At 42.0% G+C, this 23,584-nt stretch overlaps 1 protein-coding gene across 1 annotated transcript in view; it reads right to left on the bottom strand.

The window, feature by feature from the left end:
- The window catches only part of PHACTR2 (phosphatase and actin regulator 2), a 156,937-nt gene extending 141,266 nt beyond the window's left edge, over positions 1 to 15,671 (bottom strand). The window contains exon 1 of the mRNA XM_054570060.1: positions 15,564 to 15,671. Within this exon, the coding sequence (XP_054426035.1) occupies positions 15,564 to 15,576 (13 nt within the window). The 5' untranslated portion in view covers positions 15,577 to 15,671. The remainder of the gene's footprint in view (positions 1 to 15,563) is intronic.
- Positions 15,672 to 23,584: the final 7,913 nt, after the last annotated feature.

Below are 23,584 nucleotides of genomic sequence, written 5' to 3'. Positions count from 1 at the left end.
CTGGGTCTCCTGGCACATGGTGAAGTTAAAATCAATATGGAGCACAGACTTATTTGATAAGTTATCAAATAGTATTTGAATGGCCTGCCCAGGCAGCAGTTTAGTTTAAATTCTGAGTCACCGAGTAACACTTTGATGTATCTCAAAACAAACACAATTCTGGCACAGAACTTAGCCCATTCTATTGTGTGTATGTGACCGTACTTTTGACATGAGGCCAACACTGCACTCATCGAGCATTCATGAACGGAGTTCCCACCACGTTCCCTGACTCCTGCTTTATTATGACTGTGGTCTCCACCTCTCTTTTCCACCGCTGCTGTCAGCTCCAGCATCCAATAAGAAACTCGGCTTCACCTCCCAGGTCGAGCCTTTACACACTCACCCTCTGGCTTCCCCGCTCAGCACTTCTCAGGAGCACCTGCCCTGACTCCGGGCAGCCCAGGGTCCTACGGCTGGCCAGGAGCTCCTCCGAGACAGTTTGAACACAGTGCCACCTCCCAGACAGACACGGGGTGCAGCATAGCTACATGAACACAACTACATGCTATGAAAATAAACTGCTTCCTACTATGTAAAAAAAAGATTGCTGATATAGTCCCAAATTTCTCACTGTACTCATATAGCTCAGATCCACTCTCAACATAGGAAGACAGAAGAAAATCCAGTTAAAATGATTTTGTTGTGATAATATTGCATACAAGTTAACCACTATGACCAAGTCTTAGTGGTAAGAATTAACATTTTACAGCTGGTTTGGACTAATAAAAGAACAATTTCAATAAGAACTTGTCTTCGGAGCAGGGTGGGGAGAGTATAGAACCTTCAAACCATTTATCCCGGGTTGCTGAGGGGTTGGCACCGCGTCACAAGCATCTGATGTGTACCTAGGACACAGTGCATCTCATACGGTAATGCAGTATACGTGCTACTCTCCAGTTACCTGATTAAAACATAATTTACTAGCTTTTTAAGCACTTCTAAAAGCAGTGCATGCTTATTGTAAAAAGCAAAAGCCAAAAGACCTCAAAGAAAATAGAAATGTATGAAGTAAAATACTAAAATGCCCCTTTCATTCCCCAGGGAATGAGGACGAACATCTTGGGATATACTCTTTTCAGATGTTGCTCATGCACACACAAAATATTTTTATAAAAACAAAACCAGCTTTATATGCCATAATCACATTAACTTATCTTCACCAATAGTTCCTAATTATCTGTCTCCTCTGGGTATCATGACTGAGTTTTATTTCCACCTCCACATAGTAAGAGCAGGGGATAATTTAAGCATATGATACATTTGAGAAAGAATTGAAAAAGAATTTTGAAAAAGAATTTCTCTTTCTAGAGAAGTTAATTGGAAATGTTCAAAGAAAATGAATAATAAATATCACTAGACTGAGCTGATTTCCAGGTTGAAGGCTGATCCCTTTTTACCCCCCACTTATGGCCAATTTTTATGCCCATCATGCACATCATACAATCAAATCTCCCTTAAGAAAAAGAAATTTCTTTAGGTAGATGCTGCCGTCTTCTTCATGAGCTATCACATTCAATACACTTGTTACTGCAATTATTACATCTTCCATCTACCCCTGTAAGGAATCCCTACAAAACCATACATTTTAAAACTCTAAATTTAGTTTAATGGCAATTAAACAGGAAAAAAAATCAATAGTCACAGGAATTATTTCTGAGTGTATAAGGATTTTACCAACACCCTCAAGCTGACAGCAATATTTTGCATGTCTGCATTCAACTGCATTTCCATCAAACTATCTTTTTCTTCTTAAACTTTTACTTACTTTTTGAGTGATGAGTTTTTATTTTTATTTTTTTAATATAAGCTTTTTTCTATATATTTCATTTTATTTTATCTTTATTGTATTTTTTCCATTACCATTTATCCTCCTTATATTTCCCCCACCCCACAATCACCGCACTGTTGTCCGTGTCCATGAGTCCTTTTTCCTTTTTGCTCAACTTCTCCACCCTCTAACCTCCTCAAACTTTTAAACAATTATATAATGAGAATGTATAAATACACCATCATGCTACTAGTACATTTTGCAGCTTGGCAGCAATGGCACAAGCAGTGAGTCAGCCAGCATGTATTAAGCACTTACTGTGTGCCGTGTACTACGCTCGGCCTTAAGGAAACCAAGGAGAAGACACCTTTGCCCTTGAGCAGTTCCCTGCTGGTGGGAGAGAGGACACGAAGGATCAATGACAACGGTGACAATGCAATGATATGTGTGCCAGGTGAGCTCAGGCAGTAACTCCCCCTGCCCTGGGGAAGAGAAGGATTTCCAGATGGTGACAGTAAGCCATGCATCCTAAAAGACAGATAGGAACTCACCAGGTGAAGACTAGGGAAGGAACCGTAGGCCAGAAGAACATGAGGCCAAGCAGAAAAGCAAGAACGCAGTCATGGGGACAAGATGAGAAGTATGGGGTGCTGGGGCCCAGGGCTATGTGACTAGAGGTAGACGATAACTTTGGTGACACGGTGGGGTCCAGGCAGACCAGAGCTTTGTGTGAGACCTTGAGTTTTCATTTTATCCTGAGGGCACAGGCAGGACCACTGAAGATATTGTCAAGAGCTAGGAATAAACTAGACTGCCACTTGGTCCAAGTAAAAGAAAAAAAAAAAAAAAAAAACTCATGAACTCCAGCCCATACGCATGAATCATAGGAAAACCACTCAGGCCCTCACTGGGGTCAGTGTGCTATTTGGACAAAAGGATAACAGTCTCAATTATTTGGTTTCCCAGACCACAAAGATAAGAAACAGTACATGTAAACATTTTTTTGTATTGCTATGAGATGATAGATTAATAGATGTTAACTATAATCATTGTGAAATAATCACTTCATGATATAGGTATATCAGGTCATTAGGCTAGACACCTTAAATTTATTATTTTTTAATCTCCATCTGAGGATATGTTTTATTGACTCCAGAGAGAGAGAGAGAGAGAGAGAGAAACATCGATGTGAGAAACATGGATGGGTTGCCTCCCCTAGGAGCCCTGAAGGAGGATCGAACCTGCAACATTTTGGGGTACGGGAGGATGCTCCAACCAACTGAGCCATCTGGCCAGGGCAGACAGCTTAAACTTCTTCAGGGCTATATAGTAATTATATCTCAATAAAACGGACAGGGGAAAAACAAAGAAACAGACCATGACAAGGGAAGAAAACAAAAGCTGCTAAAAGAAAGTACGGTGACAGCAGCACGAAGGGCAGTGGCGGGTCTGGAAATGAGGAGGAGAGTGCGGGGCCCCAGCAGGCCCAGGGCGTGGCCCTCATGGCCCTCCCCGCCTTCAGTGAGATGACTGAGAGGGTTGAATGGCTTCACACTTGCAAAGATTGAAATATCATGTAGGCACTAAATGGGCCTGCTGCTATGTTACACTTCCGGCAGTGCCAAGAACAATCAACCCTCTGCTGAGAGGAAGAGAGCGAGGCCCATGCAGGTGGCCAGGCAGAAGAGGCTCAGCCAGGATGCGTGTGCCCCTTTCCTGACTCTCACTTCCGTGCGCTTCTGCACACTCTTCCAAAGGTTAGAGCGTGCTCAATTTGTTAGAGCGTGCTCAGTAAATGTGACTAATGTAAGAAAGAGTTGCAATTTAAGAATGATTCTCATGTAAGACAGGAGTTAAAAGAAAATGTTGGTGGTAGAAGGGTGAGTCTCCTCACAGCTGCTGGCTGCCTGAGTCCTGTGCTGTTCCAGAGAGAGGAGGAACTACGACAACAAGCCGCTCGTCCACACTTGAGGGGGCCGGAGGGGACTCGGGTGTATGGGAGCTTGTCCCTGATCTCTTGGGTTTGCTTTGTCGCCAACTCACACCAAATTGGATAAGCCAGAATAAAATCCAAGTGTCCTCCCTGTCTTCCCTCAACCTGTCTCATAAACTAGCATCTACCTTGGTCTCTCACCCTCTCTCTAATTTGTCCAAACCCCCTACCCAACGATCCAGCCCCTACTGTGGAACTGGATTGCCATGCTCAGTCTCTGTGGGAAAATAGTAGGGCTGCCTTAATCTTCCTCCTCTCGTCATTTCCCTGGTGATTTATACTGTCCCCTCATCCCCTCCCCACCTTCCAAATAAACATAGGCCCTTCGCAGGCAGGGTCCTCGAATTAATGAACCTCTCCTGAAATTTCCAGCTGATTTCCAGTCCTTTGTCACCTGACTGGACATCCTAGGACAGACAGCTTTGAGACAACAAATGAGGACAGTTGTGTGTGTGGACACTGTGGCTAATGTCATTTGGCTGCCCTCCCTTGAGACAGCCTTTGCAGCCAGGACAAATATAACCATGTTTCCCTGGAAAACAATACTGCATGCAACCCTAAGGGTAAATTGTGTTTGGCTTTCCTTCTGCATAAAAGTCAATGGGAATCAGATTTGCCGTGGCCCAGGCATCATGAGTTGGCAGAAGGCCAGGCATATACTCAGGCGGACACGCTTTTCCTGTATCGGTGCAATGTTTTCCATGTGCAGTTAAGCTGTGCACAAGGCTGGCCCCTGAAAATAAATAAATGCAAGCCCTTCTTTGCCTTCGTTTCATATCTGTAAAAGAAGAACCGATCATTGGAAATGTTCACACCATTCGCTGGAGAACTGTGAGAAATGAACTATATTTGTAAGCATTTCTGAAGATGAAAGGGATATTACTGAAGAATGTTCAGCATTCTAAAAATAAATAAATAAATAACTTAGTTCCAGTCCTGCGTTTAAAACATAGTTTTGTGGGACTTGATTTTGTTTTAAAATAACCCAGGCGCCCAAGAATACATTAGGAGTTTTTATAGTTTTAAGGCTCCATGAAAACGTTCCTTGGAACTGCTGGGGACAAAGCCCGAGTCTGTTAGCATGAGGGACACCTTTGTTTATAGAATGGTAGTGTTGTGATAGAAGCTGACACAAGCCAGGACGTGCACAAGCTAACGGTGGTGCTTCATTCCAAATGCGTGCGACAGGGCTCCGCTTTCCACCAAGTCTGAATTTTAAAGACAGAGTTGGCTTTAATTTTCAACTCTCTGGCTTTTTTCAATTAGAGTTATAGTCACACAGCTATTTAAACAAATGTCTTCAAACTTCCTTAATATAAAGAAGTGAGCCTTGGGTTAATGAATGCTGGAAAATGCTTATTGTTTGAGCAAATGAATTGACTTCCCTTCTGTAAGTGGGTGTGGTGAAGGCTAACCCTCGCAGAGGAAACCTAAGATATTTTTATTCTTATATCATGCTGACCATTCACAGGTCAGGATTGACAAAATTTCCTTTTATCCCCTTATTTACAGTGCCCTATGTTAAGTTGCTCATAAAAAGTGGATGGTGGTCGAATTTCCACTGCTAAGAAAATAACAGCCAAGTATAAAAAATGCAAACGGATGTATGCGGCAGGTGATAAATGAAAGGCAAGCTGGGTGGAGGAGATTTAAGCAAGTCTCAGTTCATGATATGGACCCGAGAGAGTGTCTCTCCACAGTGAGCAAGTGGATGAAGGAAATACAGACTTCGCAACCATTTTTATGCACAGTCTCAGAGACAGATGCTTCTTCACTCACTGGTCAATCCAAGCGTCCAACAGGATATAGAAGAAGAACTTTGAAAATGTCACAAGACCTTAATGATTCTGAATAATAATGTATTTTCCTACTGGCACCACACAAAACAGCAGAAATCTGCTTTGTCTGAGCGGCTTTAAGTCCCTTAGACTGACAATGGGTCTCAACAGAGGTGTGCAGTGAATCACCAGGAAACATTTTTTAAAAATACAGCTGTCTCTTTTCCCCCGTGGGAGAATCTAAATTATAGGTCTGGTGTGGGGGTGGGATGGTGATGGATGGATGGTTGGATGGATGGATGGATGGACAGAGTGACAGATAAAACTAGGTAATAGATAGATGATAGGTAGGTAGACGAACAGATAAATGGACAGGGAGATGGACGGGTAAATAGAGAGGGAGACAGACTCATTTTAATTCCATAAGCAATTCTGATGGAGTCCCCACTACTTGTCTCAAGTGGTATGTGGCCACATCATCCAACTGCCAATAAAAATTAATTCATAGTTTCTATGCAACTATTAGTGCACAACAAAGATACACACCAGGCTTTATTTCAGCCAGTTTACCCAGTGGCCCTCTTCCACCAGGCCAGGCTGCACTAGGTGATGAGTCACGCAGAAGACAAGACCCTGTCCCCGAGGAGCCTGTGGTCTAGTTGAAGAGGCAGACAGAAAATAGCATCACAAATCACATGATAGGAGCCGTAGTAGGGGTAAGAGAGTATTGTGTGGGAGTAGGCGGAAGAGAACACTAACTCTGTCTGGAGGAATTGCAGAAGGTTCCACCGAGGAGGGAGCATGTGAGGAGCCGGGGCTCATTTAACACGGAGGCTTTCCAAGGAGGTAATGGGGGATGCAGCCGGAGCTGTCCACGTGGAAAGACCAGCATGTTGCAGTTATGTGTGTTTCTGGGGTGTCTTGGGAAGTGCAGAGTGCCCAGACCATGGCCCAGGTGCGCGAAGGGGACGGCGAGAAGGAGCAGGAGGCGAAGCAGGAAGGGCAGTGAGGGCGCGGGGAGGAGGTGCATCCGGCAGGGTACAGGCAGGGCAAACAAACAAAAACAGAATGAGGGGCCCCTTGAAGCCTCCTTTGGAATCCCTGGGGGGCCCCCAATACTGAATCCTTCATTTGTGAAAACATTTAGAGTTTTTTTCTTTGTTAAAAAACACCTCTGTCAATGACATTTTTTCAGATGATCCTTGTGACCATATTAAGTCACGTATCATAAAAGGTGGGTTATTTTAATTATATGGTTTCCATTAAAAAGTATACATTGAGCTTAGTGTAAAAAAGATCATTTACCAAAATACTCAGCAGAGCAAGTTATCAAATCGCCTCTATTTAAAGTCACCGTCAGTTCAAAATGATCTGAAACTCACTGTGAGACGGGGCTGTGTGTTTGGAGGGGGGAGTGTAAGGTGAAACGGGACCTATTTCTCCACCACTGAAAAGCAGGCCACCTGTGGTGAGTCACATGGACACAGCAAATATAGCATCGGTGTCTCATAGTGGCTCTGACCCAGCCGCTTGGCACGGATACACAGTGAGTGAGGAGTAAGCCATAGCAGGGCTCTTTGGGGTCTAATAATGTACCTACTCTATCATAAGCACTTGTCAAGGGATGTGTAGCATCTCTTATTAGTTTAAAGCTTTACATGTTAAAGTCTCACCAGGAACTGTTTCTGCCACTGTAGTGAATCTTCACTCAATGTTTAATTTATTTGAGGGACACTGGGGGAGAAAACAACTTTTCAGATTAGGAAGCAGAGGGCAGGGCCCCTCCATCACTACCTTCTTTGATCAGGTGCACATAGTCCCAAAAGACGGATTGTACAAAGCCTGCATTCGCTCCACTTTGTTCCTATTCTGATACATGGTCCAGAGCCTCTACTCCTTTGTTTTCACCTTGTTTCCTTGGAGGTTTCATTGACGGTCATAGCCTCACATTGCACCTGGAAACAGATGATTCCCAAGCACAAATTCTCAGCTGGATTGGCTTATTCGGAGGGAGGGAGGGAGAGGAAGGGGCAGAGAATAAGAGGAAATGGAGAGAAGCTGAATGCTTCCTTCTACTTGGTAGCTAATTCTGAGTGTCTCTAACACTAGTTCTCACCCTGGTTGCCCATTAGAATATTCTGGGGAGCTTTCAAACAAATACCAATAGTATGACCACATTCCAAGGATGCTGATCTAATTTGTTCAGGGTGGGGCCCAGAGTTTGTATATTTTGAAAGCTCTCCAGGTCATTCTAATGGGTGGCCAAGTTGAGAGCCAGCACCCAAAGTCTTCGGAGGATGCAACAAATGTCCAAGATGCCCCCACTGCAGTCAAAATGCGGAAAGCCTGGTTGAGAAGAAAAGACTGTAATGAAGGAGAACCGCAGGTAGACCGCTGCTGAGTACAAACTGTGAGGCGAGGTCTGTCAGTGCCCTGAGCAAAGGCAGGGCTTTGAGACCAGTCAGAAAGAGATCATGAAAACAGGGTATGTGCTCGGACTTGAAACGGCTAGGTTTTCATTAAGTTCCCGCTCCCCATCTGTACCGCCACCCCAATCAAAAGCCTTCTAAGGATTGCATTCTTAAGAGTTTCTGTTCTTGCCTCTCTCCCATCCATTGTTCCCATGATTAGGCCTTGAAATCATCAGTCCTCTCCTGTCATGCCTCTTCCTAAACCTAAGGCTCCCTGAGAGCTTGTAGAATAGAAGCCAAACCTCAGCCCCTTCATGACTGGCCTGAGGCCCCTTGTTCATATAAAATGTATGAATGTTTGTGAAGGAAACACTGAATTACATTTTCTCTAACCCATGTGCTGATTTCTATCTAAGGGCGTAGTCAGATATTCAGATGTGATACAATCATCTTTGACACTAATATTTAAAAATGAATTTCCTTTTGGAAAAATTGCTCTCAATTAATTAAATGGCATATTCAATTTCATTTTAAAACATATATTGTATTATATGCTGACTACATCCCAGGTACTGGGAAGATGCTGCGGATGATATAACGGTGAACGCTCCCCATTCTCAATGGAAAATGACAACATAAAAAAGCTGGGTTGAATTTTGCTATCGTCAGAAAGGGCTGGATTCCAGTTTATAAATCACCCACTTCTTTATTGAATGAGCTCTTAGTTAGCCTCAGTTTCTCATATGTAACTTGGGGTAAACAATGTTTACTTGCAGGGTAAAAGCGACTGCAAGAATTAATGATATGTCATGTAAATACTGAAGATGATGCCTACAACATAACAGACATTCAAACAAAAGCAAGCTCCCTTTCTTTCAAGACACTTAATATTTAGTTAGATATGGTTTGCCTTTGGTATATACGTTTTTGAGGTCTGACTTACACAAGAGAACTTCAAATTTAACTTTTTACATATAAAATCTCCTATCATCAATTTTTCATGGGAAATCTTTGGATTTTAAAAATCCACCTATTAAGCATCTTATGCCTAATCTCTCAGGTGTAATTGACTTCCACTCATTTCCAAAGCAGGTTTAAATCCTCACTCCCTTTCCCTCTCTCCATTATCACATTATCACATGGCGATGCTAATGACCAATGAAATGCCTCAAAGGCTAGAAACAAAGAACAAAAAGAAATCCTGGACAGAGATGACACAGGTACTTAATTCCAACATAATCAAGTTTTGATATTTATGCAAGTGAACAGTTGGCTAGTTCCCAAAAATGGCTTTCTACGTCTGGAAACAGGAAGTTGAGAAGAATTCAAAAGAGGAAGAGTAAGGTGAAAATGGAAAGCTTTCACTTTATTTTTATGGTTGACACTATTTCAGATGTCCCCTTTTTCTCCCCCCTTGCCCACCTCCACCCAGCCCCTGCCCCCGCTTCCTTCCCTCTGGCCTTCACCGCACTGTTGTTTGTGTCTATGAGCTATGCATACATGTTCTTGGGTTAATCCCCTCACTCTCTGTCATCCAGTTCCCCCTCCTCCTCCCTTATGACAGTTGTCAGTCTGTTCCATGTAGCCACGCCTCTTGTTTCTATTTTGTTCATCAGTTTATTCTGTTCATTAGATTCCACATATAAGTGAGATCATATGTCTTCCTCAGACTGGCTTACTGAGAATGAAGGGATTTTAACTGTGGTCCCCAAATGTGAGCTGTCCCTTTTGTAATTAGGCACCCCCTGGAGAACCTGTGGTTGATACGACTAGGAAATGCTGCATTCTACAGGCTCCAGCATAAATAATGCCCTGTTTTTGTTATGAAATCTTGTATTACAGAATCATAAGCATGTAATTCTGTAACATAACAATATCATACTCAAGCACACCATATGACATTTTAGGTGAAATGTTCAAATTAAAACTATAAATTATTACACCCATATTATTACCCTACCAACCACACTCAAGCAGTTACTTCTGCAGGACCCTGTATATCTCCTCCTGGGAATTTGCAACACATGTTAGCACAGCAAGGAATTAGCATGTTACAAAACTGGTTTTACACTGTTAAACTCAGCCATTTCCCAAATTGCCTGAACACTAAATTCTTTATGTGTGAATATATATGTATTGGGGGGAATTAACTGATACGCTATGGAATTATTGTGCAGTGGCTTGTTGACTTGATTTCTCTTCTCTGCCACTAACATGTATTCTTGCTTGTTCTCCATATCTTTTCTAATGATTCTTCTTGACCCAAGCAAGCCATTTCACAAGTATTTCTATTTTATCTTATCAATAGAGGAAAATCAGAATTCATTTGTCCTCTGGAAAGATGGGTGGTTACAAAGAAAATAACACTCAGAACTAATTTTAATTAGCTGGGAAAAAAACCCCAAAACGTTGTTTTACAAATAAAAACTTGCTTCGGCACACTCTTAAGCCAAATCTGTTGGTTTATTCTCAGGAGGTTAAAGTTGCTCTACAATTAGAGTGAAAACTACTAAGAAAAGTTAATGCCACTTTTAGAGTACTTTTATGTTTTAACATGAACCTATTTTCCTTCTGGCATTTTGTTTTAAAGGTAGAGTGATTTCTATAATAATACTGTCATTTTGAAAACCGGTGTTCCTAAAAGCAGATCACTTATCAAATTTTAGTCTCTCCTTTAGAAAAACATATTTACGTGAATCCTGGGCACTCAGAAATACTTGCTTGATCAACCATAAGGCACTACAAGAGCACAATGGGCTTCACAATAAATTCAAAGGAAAATACTGTAATTACTTGTTTTATAGCTAACAAAATGTTCAATAGTAACTACTTCTGCAATATAAGAAATGTTTCAGAGAATAAGTACAAAATTTCTTTTTTAATTAAAAAGAAAATCTGTTCTAAATTTTTATTAAGTTCACTCCCCTGCATCCAGGCAGATAACCCTCCACCTGCGCGCACGCGCGCACACACACACACACAAATATATATAAAGATCTACTGATATATGCAAATATATGCATGTATATAATGTATAACTATGCATATACATTATTATATTTCTAAAAAAGTGTCATGGTTAACAAAATTCTAGCTAAGACCAAGATATCTTGAAAGAAGAAAATAAAAGAAAATATTTTAAAGAGCACCAAATAAAGTTTTTAAACATAGCCACATGTCCTAGAAAGCTTTCATTTCCAAGCAAATTAATTCCCATCAAAAGTCTACTCCATTAGGTAACCATTCTCCTGAATCACCATCTTCTGTTGTTCAGGAACTTTGCTAGGGCAGCCTGAGCTGCCAAAGTAGATTCTACTATTGAAGTTTTGAACCAGTTTGAAACAAAATGTCTTGGTGCTTACATTTGCTTATATAACAATCTGGCGTTTGCCAAAATTACTTCAGTGCTTCGGGGCCTATTTCTCTGGGTCTGGTCTTATCTTCCTCTGTGCTGAAAACATTTTCAAGGAGGACTGGAAGGTCTCCGTTCTCTTCACCACCCCCGAGGACCCCCGCCAGGCTCGGGGAAGAGCGGGCAGGGCAGCATTAGTTGCTGGGGGGCTGACAGCACTGAACTAAAAGCCTATGTAAAATAGAAAAGACTTTAAATTGGGGGTAAAGAGAAAGCCCAAAACAACCCTGTACTTATCTTAAATCCATGGTGAGCAAGGAATTTCACGTGCGCACATGTGTCATGCCTGTGTGCGCGTGTGTACGCCTTTCAGTGACCTAAAAGTCATCGCTGAATAGTTACTAAGGCGAGTGGGTAACACAGAAGTGTTTCAAACCCGACAACTCCAAAATGGAACTCACTGTCTTTCCCCTTTCCCGTGAAACGCCTCTGTGATCCGTAGTACAAGGCTATTATCTTAGACTGTCAAACCAGAAACATCCAAGTTCTGCTCCGACTGGTCTGCTTCCCGCCTCCGCCTCATCTCCTCATCGTGCTCTGCTGATGCACGTCCACGGCATCGCGCCACCCCATTCCCACTGCACCACCCGCATCGGTTTCCGGTTACACCCTTGGGACACCCACCTGACTGCTCTCAGTGTAAAACGGCTGGCCTTGCCACCGCGTCCTCTCCCTGCTACGGTCATCCTGCTAGAGGATATATTTGTGCATAATGCAATCCCACTTCAAGGCTTGGAAGGTTCTTTAAACAGTCAGTGTGCATTGAGTACTACCATTACCATATGCCAACTATTGTACCAAAAGGTTTACATATATCATCATATTTCCTCTTCATAACAACCCTGAGATGAGTACAATTACTGTTACCACTTAAACAGATGAGAAAATAAATGGCTACAGAGTTTACAGAGCTTGTTCATGGTCACTGGGATGGCAGGTGGCAGGGCTGGTTTTCATCCCAGTTTATTTAATGTTCTGATCCCTCCATGATAAATCTTTCCTCTACTGGTTCCCAAATAATTCTCCAGTCTCTTTGGCAAGGAGCTCGTAGACTGTGAACTTCTCACATTCAGTGATCGTACATCAGGGGTCAAAAGCCTTTCATCCACTGGGACAGAATGTAAAGTGAGGACACAGAGGCTCTCACAGACGCCACCTCCCCGCCCAAATGCATGTGCCTCCCATGACACATGGTAATGGAAATATCTTGGTCTCAAGCAAAGAAAAAGTAACCCAACAAATGCTTCAGAACTTGTGATACTACTCTGCCCCAGTATAAAAAGGAATGATATTTCAAAACCTGGGCTTCCTTCTGTGTTCATCACACACCATTGATCAGCTTGGCCTCAGCATTCCCCTCCACTGCTCATCCTCGAGGACACCTAATGAAGTCTAGGTGGAGAAATAGCAAAGAGACTAAAACCTGGGAACAGAATAGCGTGGACTGTAGTTGTAGTGTCAGACTTGCTTGCTAAAGGAACATCCCTATCAGTTATAGAACTTACTAGAAGAAACAGTCACAAGAAAAGAGAAGAAAAGCTTAGATATTGCTAAGACTGCCCTGATATATTCCACACACACTGTTTGATAAATATTTTATTGTTATTCCAGGAAAAGCTTTTAAAGGAATACATAAGCCAGCAATTATGGGGAAGGGATGTCTCTTTCTCAGAGAGGGGTGGAAGGCTGGCTCTTGCCTGCTAAGGAGAGGGTAGACTGGACCGCCAGGGCCTGCTGGCTGAAACGTGCTCACAGACACCGCAAGGGCCAGAGTCCCGGGCAGCAGCTCTCCCTTATTTGTTAACAGGAAATACAGGCAAATACCTCCTGTGGAGCTTCCTGTGTCATTTGAAGAAATCAGAGGCCCTCAGCTAGTGGGTGCACACTGTGGGTTTCTGCCCGACAAGTACCCCAACGCCTGCAGGCAGAAGGCCTGGCGCCTGGGAGCACGTGGCCGTACTGCCAGGGCTGGTGTTCGGCCCTGTACTGCTGGCCTCTGACGTCCAGGCCTCAGCTCGCTTTTGGCTGGCCAAGTCAGGCAGATTTTCAATATCATTATCTCACTTAAATTAAATTGGTGGAATTGCAGTATTCCAAGTTAATTGGGTGTCTTGGTAAAATGTTAAAGGTATTTTGAGCTTTGTTTTTTTTTCTTTTTTCTTGGACACTTACCAGTACTATCTTAAATGCCCTCCTTACAGTCAATACAAGCTATTGAAGAGTGTGTGTGTGTGTGTGTGTGTGTGTGTGTGTGTGTGTGATGGATGCTCACATCTCCCTCCTGTGAGAGAGGCTGCTTATAGCATCAAAAAGTTACCATGAAAAATGATCACTGACAGCCAATTAACCATCAGGAGAAAATTGTTATTTCTGAAATACTCAAATAATGCAATTTAAAAGCCTGTTATTCTACCCAAATGTATATACATCTACATCTGATATTTCATCTAAAATTTGAAATGATATAGATATTGCTGCTTCAAAAGCCACTTGGCACAGTGCACAAATATTCTTAAACACATCAGAAGCAGAGGTATTTTATTAATAGCATCTAAAAGCATAAATATAAGTACAAATTGTGAAAACCCTTATCCCCCTAAGCTACAGTAAGCCAAGAAGTAAATCCTAACCCTTGGCATTTTTTGAACCAACCAAAGGGCTGCTAAAGTAGTTTCATTCCATTTTTTAAATGGCCTTTAAATAAATCCATGCGTCAGTTAAGAAAGGCATTTACTTGAATTAAAGTGATAATTCTGCCAGAACCTCAGCATAACTAATTGTGGGTGGCAGAAGTTTTAAATGGAGCTAAATTGGGGATTTTCATTTATTTATTTATTTGTTTAGTTTTACTGACTCTACTGCTGTAATTAGAGAAGGCTTGGGCTGATCTTGAAATTGTGCCTTGTCATGGAACATCATACCTACATGCTCTTATGACAAGCCCTATTGGCATATTTTTAATGACCACAAATGTGGAGTATAATGCACATCCCTCAGTCCAGCCTCCTTTCTCCTATGCACACAAACCCCCTGTTATATTTGTTTTGTTTCTTTCATGACCCTGACATTTTCACCCCTAATACTCTAGTGTTCCCATGTATTTCTATCTCCTCGCTATCAAAGAAAAAATTATTTCAGTCACAGAGTTTGGTTCCTGGTAACTTACTTCATAAAAGGATGCAAATCACTCTGCCTTCAAAATCTCTGCCTGCCTGTGCTACCTGACCGAGGGCTGAAATAGCCACCTCTCACAAACAAATGTGGTTTCCTAAACATGGGTGGTCTTACTGTGCGGGCTGTGTGGTAAAGGATGCAGCCTCTATGCAGAGATGACCAAGTCTGCAGGCCGAAGGGCACCTCTCTCTAAAATTGCAACTGGCGGAGCAACTGAACTAATAAGCTTCAGGAGACAGAGAATCCATAAGACGTGTGGGAGCTTTCTGCATTTGGTGCCCCTAACACCAAAATGGGGAGTAATCCCCCAGTATAGGTCTTCTAAAAGCTCAGTACAGCAAAGAAAAAAAGAAAGTTCTGCATAGGAAGTAATTTTTTGCTAATCCTTTAATTGGCATTAGAATACTTCCACAGTCATATTTGTCTAGCAGAAAGATATTAAAAACAAATACATTTTTAAAAGGTACCCGATTGGCCACAAATATCCATACCCTGAAAATAATATCAGAGGATATTGAGACATTTTCTGCCTCCCATCCTAACATGAGACTAAGCCTCAGACACAAGAATTCATGCTATTACACAGTTCATGTTGTAACACTGAAAAAAAAATTTGTCCAGTCCATTAACTCCATTTATCTTTTGCCACCCTTTAGTAAGTTGTTTCATTAACTATATGAATTTTCACCCACTGTTCTGAGCACAAAAGGATCCAACAGCACTCCTTCTGCAGCCTAAATAAAATAATGGTATAGTCTTCAAAAGGGTGACTGTGGAATTAGAATCTGCGTTCCCAATTCCTGAACTTCAAAGCAAACACCGACTGCCTTGTGCACAATGCAGCAAGGTTAACGGATTACATGTCTCCCGGTCCTGAACATTTAAGTGCAGAACAAGACCAACACACAGACCAACATTCTGCAGGGAAGGATGCAGACAGCAAACGAGCCAAGAGGGTGGGAAGATTCGTGCCTGCTTTACCTACCGGCATTGTCCATGTCTCAGGAGCGGCGAGGCGGTTCTGTAGCCTGGCAGCCGGGAAGCCCGGCTCTCCTCCTGGCTAACGAAGCACCCTGCCCTTCTGCCGATTATCAGTCCTTGCGGGCACACACAGCATACTTCATGCACTGTCTGCAAGAGACACCGCCAGGAAATTTATATCTCCAAGGATGACAAACAGCCATTAGCTCCATTACAGGCTGATTAAGAGAGACTGAGCCTATCAAGTGGATACTTGAGTCCACAGGGGTTTTCACCTCTGTTCTAAGCAAAGGAGGAAAAAAAAAATCACTGCAATGTGGAGTGTATTGCACATTTCAGAAAAGAAGTACACATGCTATGCAGAACACAGTGCTGTTCCCGAAGATGCCAGAGCAAACATGAGCAGAAGGAGGCAGAGATAATTAAAAGGTAAAAAGGAATCTTGAAAAATACAATAAACTATCCTTTCTCTGGCGCTGGTCTAAATGTGGTCCAGCCTTTATCACTGATATCACTGAATAACTGAGCAACTTTTCCATTTAAAATTTTAAAGTTGTCTTTAAAAAAAATTAATAGATATATTTATTGATTCCAGAGCAGGGGGAGAGACAGAGAAACATCAGTTGATTTCCTCCTGTGTATGCCCCAGCCGGGGACCGAACCTGTAACCCAGGCATGTGCCCTGACCTGGAATCGAACCATGACCATTAGGTTTATGGGACAACGCTTTAATCAACTGAACCACACTGTCCGGGGCTAAAGTTGTCTTGTAGTTGTTATTGCTATTGTTGCTGGGGGTGAGCAATGAATAGCAGATAAAACATTTTAAAATAAAATGTTTTATTTTAATCTTCAATATTTCTGCTCTAAGTATATGCTAAGAAGCTGAGTCTTGTCATTCCATTTTTAATGTTTTCATCATAACCAAGTGTTTCTGTTTCTGGTCAGAATTTGTGTCCACCTAGCCTAACAGAGAAAGTCAGAGGAGTCTCACCAAATGTCACTAGTAGTACAAGACATAATCATCAAAAGCTGTCAAGGGACTCTAGAGTATGCCATCATCTTCAGCCAACTCAGTAACAGAAATCTGAGGATCAAGTAAAATGCCTTTACGAACACGGGAAAACCCATCTCTCTTCTTTTCTTTAACTTGGCTATGGAAACATGGCCCTCCAAGACACCTACAATGTCAAGGCACAAGGATAGGCAGAGCTGAAGAAATCATACATCACATCCTGTGGCTGCTGTGATATTAGAGTGTGGCGATAGCATGACCCTCTATTTCCTCAGACATAGCACAAAAAATTACAATGGCTTCATCTGGCCTATGATACAGTGAGTCCATGGTACACCAAGATTCTACAGGTTTTTACTTTGACAAGTTTTTAAAAAATACTTCTTAGTGCTATTGTTCTCCAGGGTTGTTGAATTTGAAAAGCAATTCATTTATTTAGCATTTCTTTATGCCCTTGGAATTTCTAATGACAAACCACTTGCAAACATTTTATAATCTAGTTTTCCATTTCAAGAGCTTCTGATATTGTTGTTGTTGTTGTTGTTGTTGTTTTTAATATAACTTCAGGTTTACTTAGAGATTTGGGGTTCCCCTATTGTTTAAGCAGAATACTTCATTTGATATCAGTATAAGTACAGAAGCATTCTCCTCACAGAAAAGGTGAATTTCTCAGTGATTTTGCCCTGAGATTTTTATTCCCATTATTTTAATCCTGTCACACAATGTTGAGGATCTATCACTCTATCAATTTCAAAAAATTCTTCATGTTTTTAAAAATGCTTGAATCCCATAATACTGAGATCACTGTGGCTTCCATGTCTCAATATCTCATCTCCTTGCCCTGATTAAGACTGCCAACTACCCAGAGTGTCACCAGTAGAAAATCTAGGGCAAACTAACTTTTTTTTAAGAGAAGAGTTAGGGAAATACAAAATATAAAAGAGAGAGGAGATACATCCTGAAGTCTGAGATTTTGGTAAGGAGTAGCTAAGAAGTGTCATCTATTGGCAGTGCCTATTGACAAATAGGAATATATTTCCATTGGCTATGTACACAATTCAAAATGTGGTTTTTGATTATTTTTATTAATACAGTTCTCAAATTACAAAGGATTGTGTTTCAAATGTTTGTTGTGTTGGTCTTTTGAAAAACACTTTTTCTCATAAACACAGACTGGGTTCCAAGGATAGATCATTAAACACTACTTAACTCATGATGTGATTTATGTAAGAGCCACAATATCATACACAATTCTAAAATCCAGAAAGTTCTGAAAATCTTAAGTTTTTAAGTTTGGTTCTCAAATGTATCTGTGTCACAACCTGAATTGAATTGATATGAGGTTTTCCTTATTTAGGATGAATAATCATGTTTTGCTACAGAAATTTTGATGTTAGCAGTGATGGAAATCTGTTCAGACCCTGCTGGAGTGAAATGTAATATATATGGTGTAAGCATTATATATAACCTTTCAAAAATACAAAAAACTCTGAATTTACAAACACTCCAGTTGACTCCAAGGGTTTCAGATGACGGACTATGGCCATTTGGTACAATTTTGCAATTTATAAGGATAGAAAATAATCCTTTCTAGCGTTTTGCCACGGGATCCCCTTCCTTATTTAGGAACTCATTCTCTCCATCTCTCACTGGCTAAGTACCCAAGCCTCTCTAACTACCAACAGTGTAAAACATAAACAAGGGGTAAGCAACATAGAGAGAGGTCTAAAAATAATGACACTAATGCTGAGTGTCGATTAGGGGTCAGGGTATAGAAAAACTGCATAAATTGCCAAGGGCACATCTGCTTTCTGTCTCCCTGCATTTGCCACCAGCACTGCCACTGTCCCCACTTGGCACCAGGGGAAGGCAGCGTAACACTGAAAACTCCCAGTGAGTGGGACATTCTCCTTAAGCTCCAGGAGAATCCACTCCCTCCCCTGACTTAGTTCAGACCCACAATTACTACGCTCTCGCCGGGGAAGGGGAAACTACAAAACTTTCACCAGGCCCTTTCTACCTGTTCCCCCAGAAGCTGTATGGCAGAGCAGAAGCATCAATGAGCCTAATGTCCAACATCATGTTTTAAATATGAGTTTAGTTGCAATTTTTATTACTTTCCCATTTTCCTCAGCTTTCGTAGAATCACTACTTACCTGTTTGAGGCCAATGGTAGTTGGAGCACTTGCATCCAACATGCACTCAGTGCTATTCCACCTGCAGAAAGAAGGCTACCACCTGTCACTGCCAGGTTTTTAAAGAATGGTTTGTCTCAGGCTGGTTGTAAGTTGTTTGTGACTCTCGGTCTGACCAGCTGGGGTAGCAAGGGCAGGGCCACCAGGAGCATCTAGCACCACCTTCAAATGCATCACTGGGCACCTGGTGATAGATAACCTGGCCATTATCATATCTTTCTCCAAAAAACTTCATTGGCATCTCTCTCTCTCACACACTCTCTCCTTCCCGCCCTCCCTCTCTCTCTCTCCCCCTCTCTCTCAATTTCAAAGTAGAAGAGAATGTTGTTAGCTTCCTAGAAAAGTTCTTATTTCATATTATTTATTAACTTTTCTGTGAAAAAAGTTATCTGGATTTTGGGGACACAGGGAAGGGCTGGTGGTCATCATACCGTGCCTTTTCTGACCTTAATCTGAGCCCAGGTAGACCAAGAGCCATTCACATGCATGCCATGGAGAACAAGAGGAAGAAACACTTTTCTAAGAGGTATAGCAACTCCAGAATCATAGGCTGAAAATATAATGGTTTGGCTTTTGGGGGACCAACTGAGACCCCTCTCTACAAAGTTAGACTCTGGCCCTCAGAATGAAAAAAATTAAGAGAATAAATGGCCCACATAGTTATATTGGTTGGCCCAGCAGACCTCTTGGACACCCAGATCAGCCCTTCAGATGATCTCTCTCTCTGATTCATAAAAGAAATCAAGTGCCAGAATACTGGCTACCATTTAGGAAGTAGTCAAGCTCGCTCCCAGTTCCTTTGGGAACAGATTCTACTGGAAATCTGTTCTGAAAAGACTTGGCCACTGCTTTTACAAGAACAGCAATCAGATACAGATAGATAGTTTCAATGAGCAAAGTGCTTAGATTTATAACTCTCTTAAGTACTAAACCAAATCCCTGAACTATTAAAAATAAAAAAGTTCACAGGAGAAAGTTTTGCAACAGAAAGTATTTCCTGGAAAAAACTGGGCAAAAAAATAAAAAAAAAACACAAAAAAACAAAACCCAATTACCCATTTAACTAGCATTCTATTATCTGGAGTTTAGGACAATAGTTGCGTGACAGGCCTCTGTTTTTGATTATTCCTAACTATTTTCCTTTTGAGATTTCTCTTCTGGTGTCACGGGGGAGGAGGGATCTCCTGAATTACTCATTAAAGTTTTTTGTACACAGGCCTTCCCTACATTGTCTTCTATTCACGCAGACTGAAATGACATCTTAAAGCAGGGGCCATGAAATGTTTTGGGACACTCCGAGCTTTGCCTGGCATCTAGACCTTGATGAAGCTGTCGCCATCAGGCACAGTCTTCTGACATGTTTGCAGTTTTGGTCAAGCTGGTTTGGAGGGGTCCATGCTTGGACACCACCCTTCTGCTCCAAACACAGAATGACAAGAGATAAACTATTAAATAGGCAAGTCCCAGCAGGGCTTGAAAAGCTAGGTAATGACCTCTATGAATGAACTGATGCTCTCTCCAGCCCCGCCCAGACTCATGGTTCAATAAAGAAAGGCTGTGATGTTCCAGTTATCTAGACAGCGTGGAAAGGGGGAAAGGTGTGGGCTGGGTCTTAACGAGCCATTTCTACAGGCTAGGAGGGCAGCACCACTTCGCAGCTCAAAATAGTTTCTTCATTTTGGCCGGGTTTCACTGGGTTTAAGTCACTGTGCTCTGAGTGACTTAAATTTAGGAAGCTAAATATTAATTTAGTAACAAGATAACAAGATGTTTCTTACCTTGGAAAATGCCTTATCAATCATAAATTGATTACCTCTGCTACAAGAAACAGTCCATGAAAGCAGGGATGTAGTCAGTCTTCATATCTCTGAGAACAACAACTAAGTGCTCAGCAGTTGTGTTTAGATTGATATCTCACCACCTAAGTGATGCATCAATAAAGAAACAAACACAGAGTTCCAGGCAGAGTCCCACTCTTAATTTTAGCCATTTCACCAACTGGAGAATCCCATTATGCCTATAAAGTTCTGGTCACATTTTCACTCATTCATCAATTTTGACCTGATCTCCTTAAATGGTCCAAAGACAGCTTTGTGTCCTATACAGGTCCACTCTGACATCTATTAGTAAACGATGGCTAAGTACAATTACTTACTGAGCCATCAGATCAACTGGAGAAATGATTTTGTGTCACCCTGTTGCTGTTAATCCCTTATCCAGGCACATATTGGAGAAAGAAGTGGCAGCTACCTGAGTCTTTCATCAACCCAGGACACCTAGACCAACATGCTGAGTACACAGAAGGTAACTAATACAGGCCTGGCTGATTTAACTGGGAACAAGTTTTCAGACTTCTCTCACTAAGAGAAGTGAAGAAGAAGTGAAGGACAAGATCCTACGTATTAATTACTAGCAATCTCATGTGCTGATGCGTCACATCACTAAACTTGGCACAACTAACAGTGAGCATCATCACCAGACACCTAAATGGTTCTAGAAGGACTGTTAGGACCCCAGCAAACACCTAGCTACAGTCTTTTTAAAGCTATAAGGCTGAGTGATTCCTCCAAGATAACTGTGGGAAAGTTCCTGGGAGACTGGAGGTAAAGAAAAGAGATAAACATTTGTCTCTGATAGGAGGGGCAAAACAAGGAAAGACACAAGATACCAGGCAGGGTTTAAGCAGGTCCTAACTCAGAGCAGGGAAGGGGGCCACGGCAGGGAGCTCCTGCAGTGGTTCCGAGAGAAGTAACAGCCATCCTCTGACTGCTTTCTCTACCCAGCTCACCGTTCTGCTTTCAGCTCGCTTTTCCTATTGTCTTTCATCTGTGTTAGCTTCTTGTGGCAACTACAGTAAAATGCAGTACCACAGATTTAGTGGCTTATAATAACCTAAATTTATTCTTACTGTTCTGGAGGTCAGAAGTCTAAAATGAGCCTTATGGGGCTAAAGTCAAGGTATCAGCAGAGCTAACTCCTTCCGGAGGCTCCAGGGGGAATCCATTCCTTGTCTCTTCCAACTTCTAGAAGCAGCTGATACTCCTTGGCATATGGCCATATACCTCCAACTTCTCTTTCTGTTGTTACATTGCTTTTTCTTTTTCTGATCTCCTTGCCTCTCCCTTATAAGAGAGTTCATAAGTGTGATTACCTGTGTGATTACATTGAGCTAAAAAGAACAATCCAGGATAATTTCCCCAACTCAAGACCCTTAACTTAACTGCATCTATACAGTCCCTCTTTCCCAAGTCACGCAACTTATTCACAAGTGCTGGAGATAGGATGTGAGGGCCATTATTCAGCATACCATATCATCATCTTCACAAACTACATGTCATTGAGCAAGTCATCTTAATAAAAGTCCCCTTTCCCTGGGAACTGTTCAGACAGCCAAGGCCCTCTTGCTGCCCCCTGGGTGCACCTGAGGTGGGGTAATAGGTAGAAAATATGGTAGGTGATGGGAGGTGTACCAAAAAGGGCCCCTGTAGTGGGATCTGCTCAGGTAATGAAAGTGTGCTTAGTAGGAGAAAAGAGTAAAGGAATGATAAAGAAGAATGAACTTGGGCCTTCTAAGAGTCTAACTCCATAAGGCATTCAGAAAGCTGGGTCCAGGATGTCCCTGAGGCTATTGCCAAAGTGTTTAGGCCAACGCTGGATTAAGAGTTTAAGAACCTTCAGCACGTGCACAGCTGAAACTGTATGTTATGTGAGAGGGAAAGCGGGAATCATATCCCCCAAACCCTGTAACACTGGCTCCCCACCAGCAAAAACAGGCAGCAGAACAAAAATCTAACAGTCAGAATTCAGCAAAGACAACATACGCAATACATCTTATTCTGACCTTGTACGTCTGCACTGGTGTGTGGACTGTAGGGAGTAGGGATTTTACTGTATTTTTAGGAAGATCTACAGGTAGAAGGTGATATTCACCTAGAGTAAAAGAAATCATAATAACTTTTCAATGAAAATGCATGGAGACTTCACTACTTTCCTGGAGGCCACTATTAAGTTTCCATGGTTCAAGGAGAAAGAGCCACACCACTGAGGAGCCCTTGACCTCCACAGCACTCCATGAAGGAGGGAACCACTATCAGCTCACAAGTGCATTTCTGTCATTTCTTGGGGGCTAGAGCAAGGAACTGCCTTCCTGGAGGTCATTCCTCTTCCTCCTGGGCAATGGGTTTTCCTAAGATAAAAACGAACGTGCTCTTCCACACAAGAGTGCGAACACAGAGGAAAACCAAACACAAGGGGTGGGAAGAAAGATCCAGAGTGTACAGCAGAATGGCATGGCTTTCGTGTGGATACCAGGGGCAAAAGCAAAGGACGGAAGAAGGCAGGAGTGAGAGCGGTTCTGACAGGAATGAGACTTGGTAACTCAGAACCAAAACAGAGACAGAGAGCGTGAGGGCCAGCTGAGTGAGTTCACAGGACTCGCAGCAAGCCCTCAGCATTGGGTGCTGTGACTCATAGACTGATTTGGTATCTCTATAGCCATTCCCTGGTTGAAAACCTACTATATTATCCACTCAGACACACTTGCTGTAAATATATATTACTGATACTCTGATACAACTAGGCAAAGATGACATATGCAATACATCTTATTCTGACCTTGTATGCCTGCACTGGTGTGTGGATTGTAGGGAGCAGGGATTTCCCTTTATGTTTCGGAAGATCTACAGGTAGAGGGTGATACTCATCTTAAGTAAAAGAAATCATATTTAATTATTGAATGAAAATGCATGAAGCCTTCACTACAAACTAAGTAATACAGTCTCTCTGATAGTGAAGCCCAGAGAGACGGAGCCTCTA

The sequence above is a fragment of the Pteronotus mesoamericanus genome, unplaced genomic scaffold (genome assembly GCF_021234165.1).
Source record: "Pteronotus mesoamericanus isolate MK-2021 breed Mesoamerican mustached bat unplaced genomic scaffold, CSHL_Meso_final contig_20, whole genome shotgun sequence".
Classification (NCBI taxonomy): Eukaryota; Metazoa; Chordata; class Mammalia; order Chiroptera; family Mormoopidae; genus Pteronotus; species Pteronotus mesoamericanus.
This window is presented reverse-complemented; position numbering and strand designations above follow the sequence as displayed.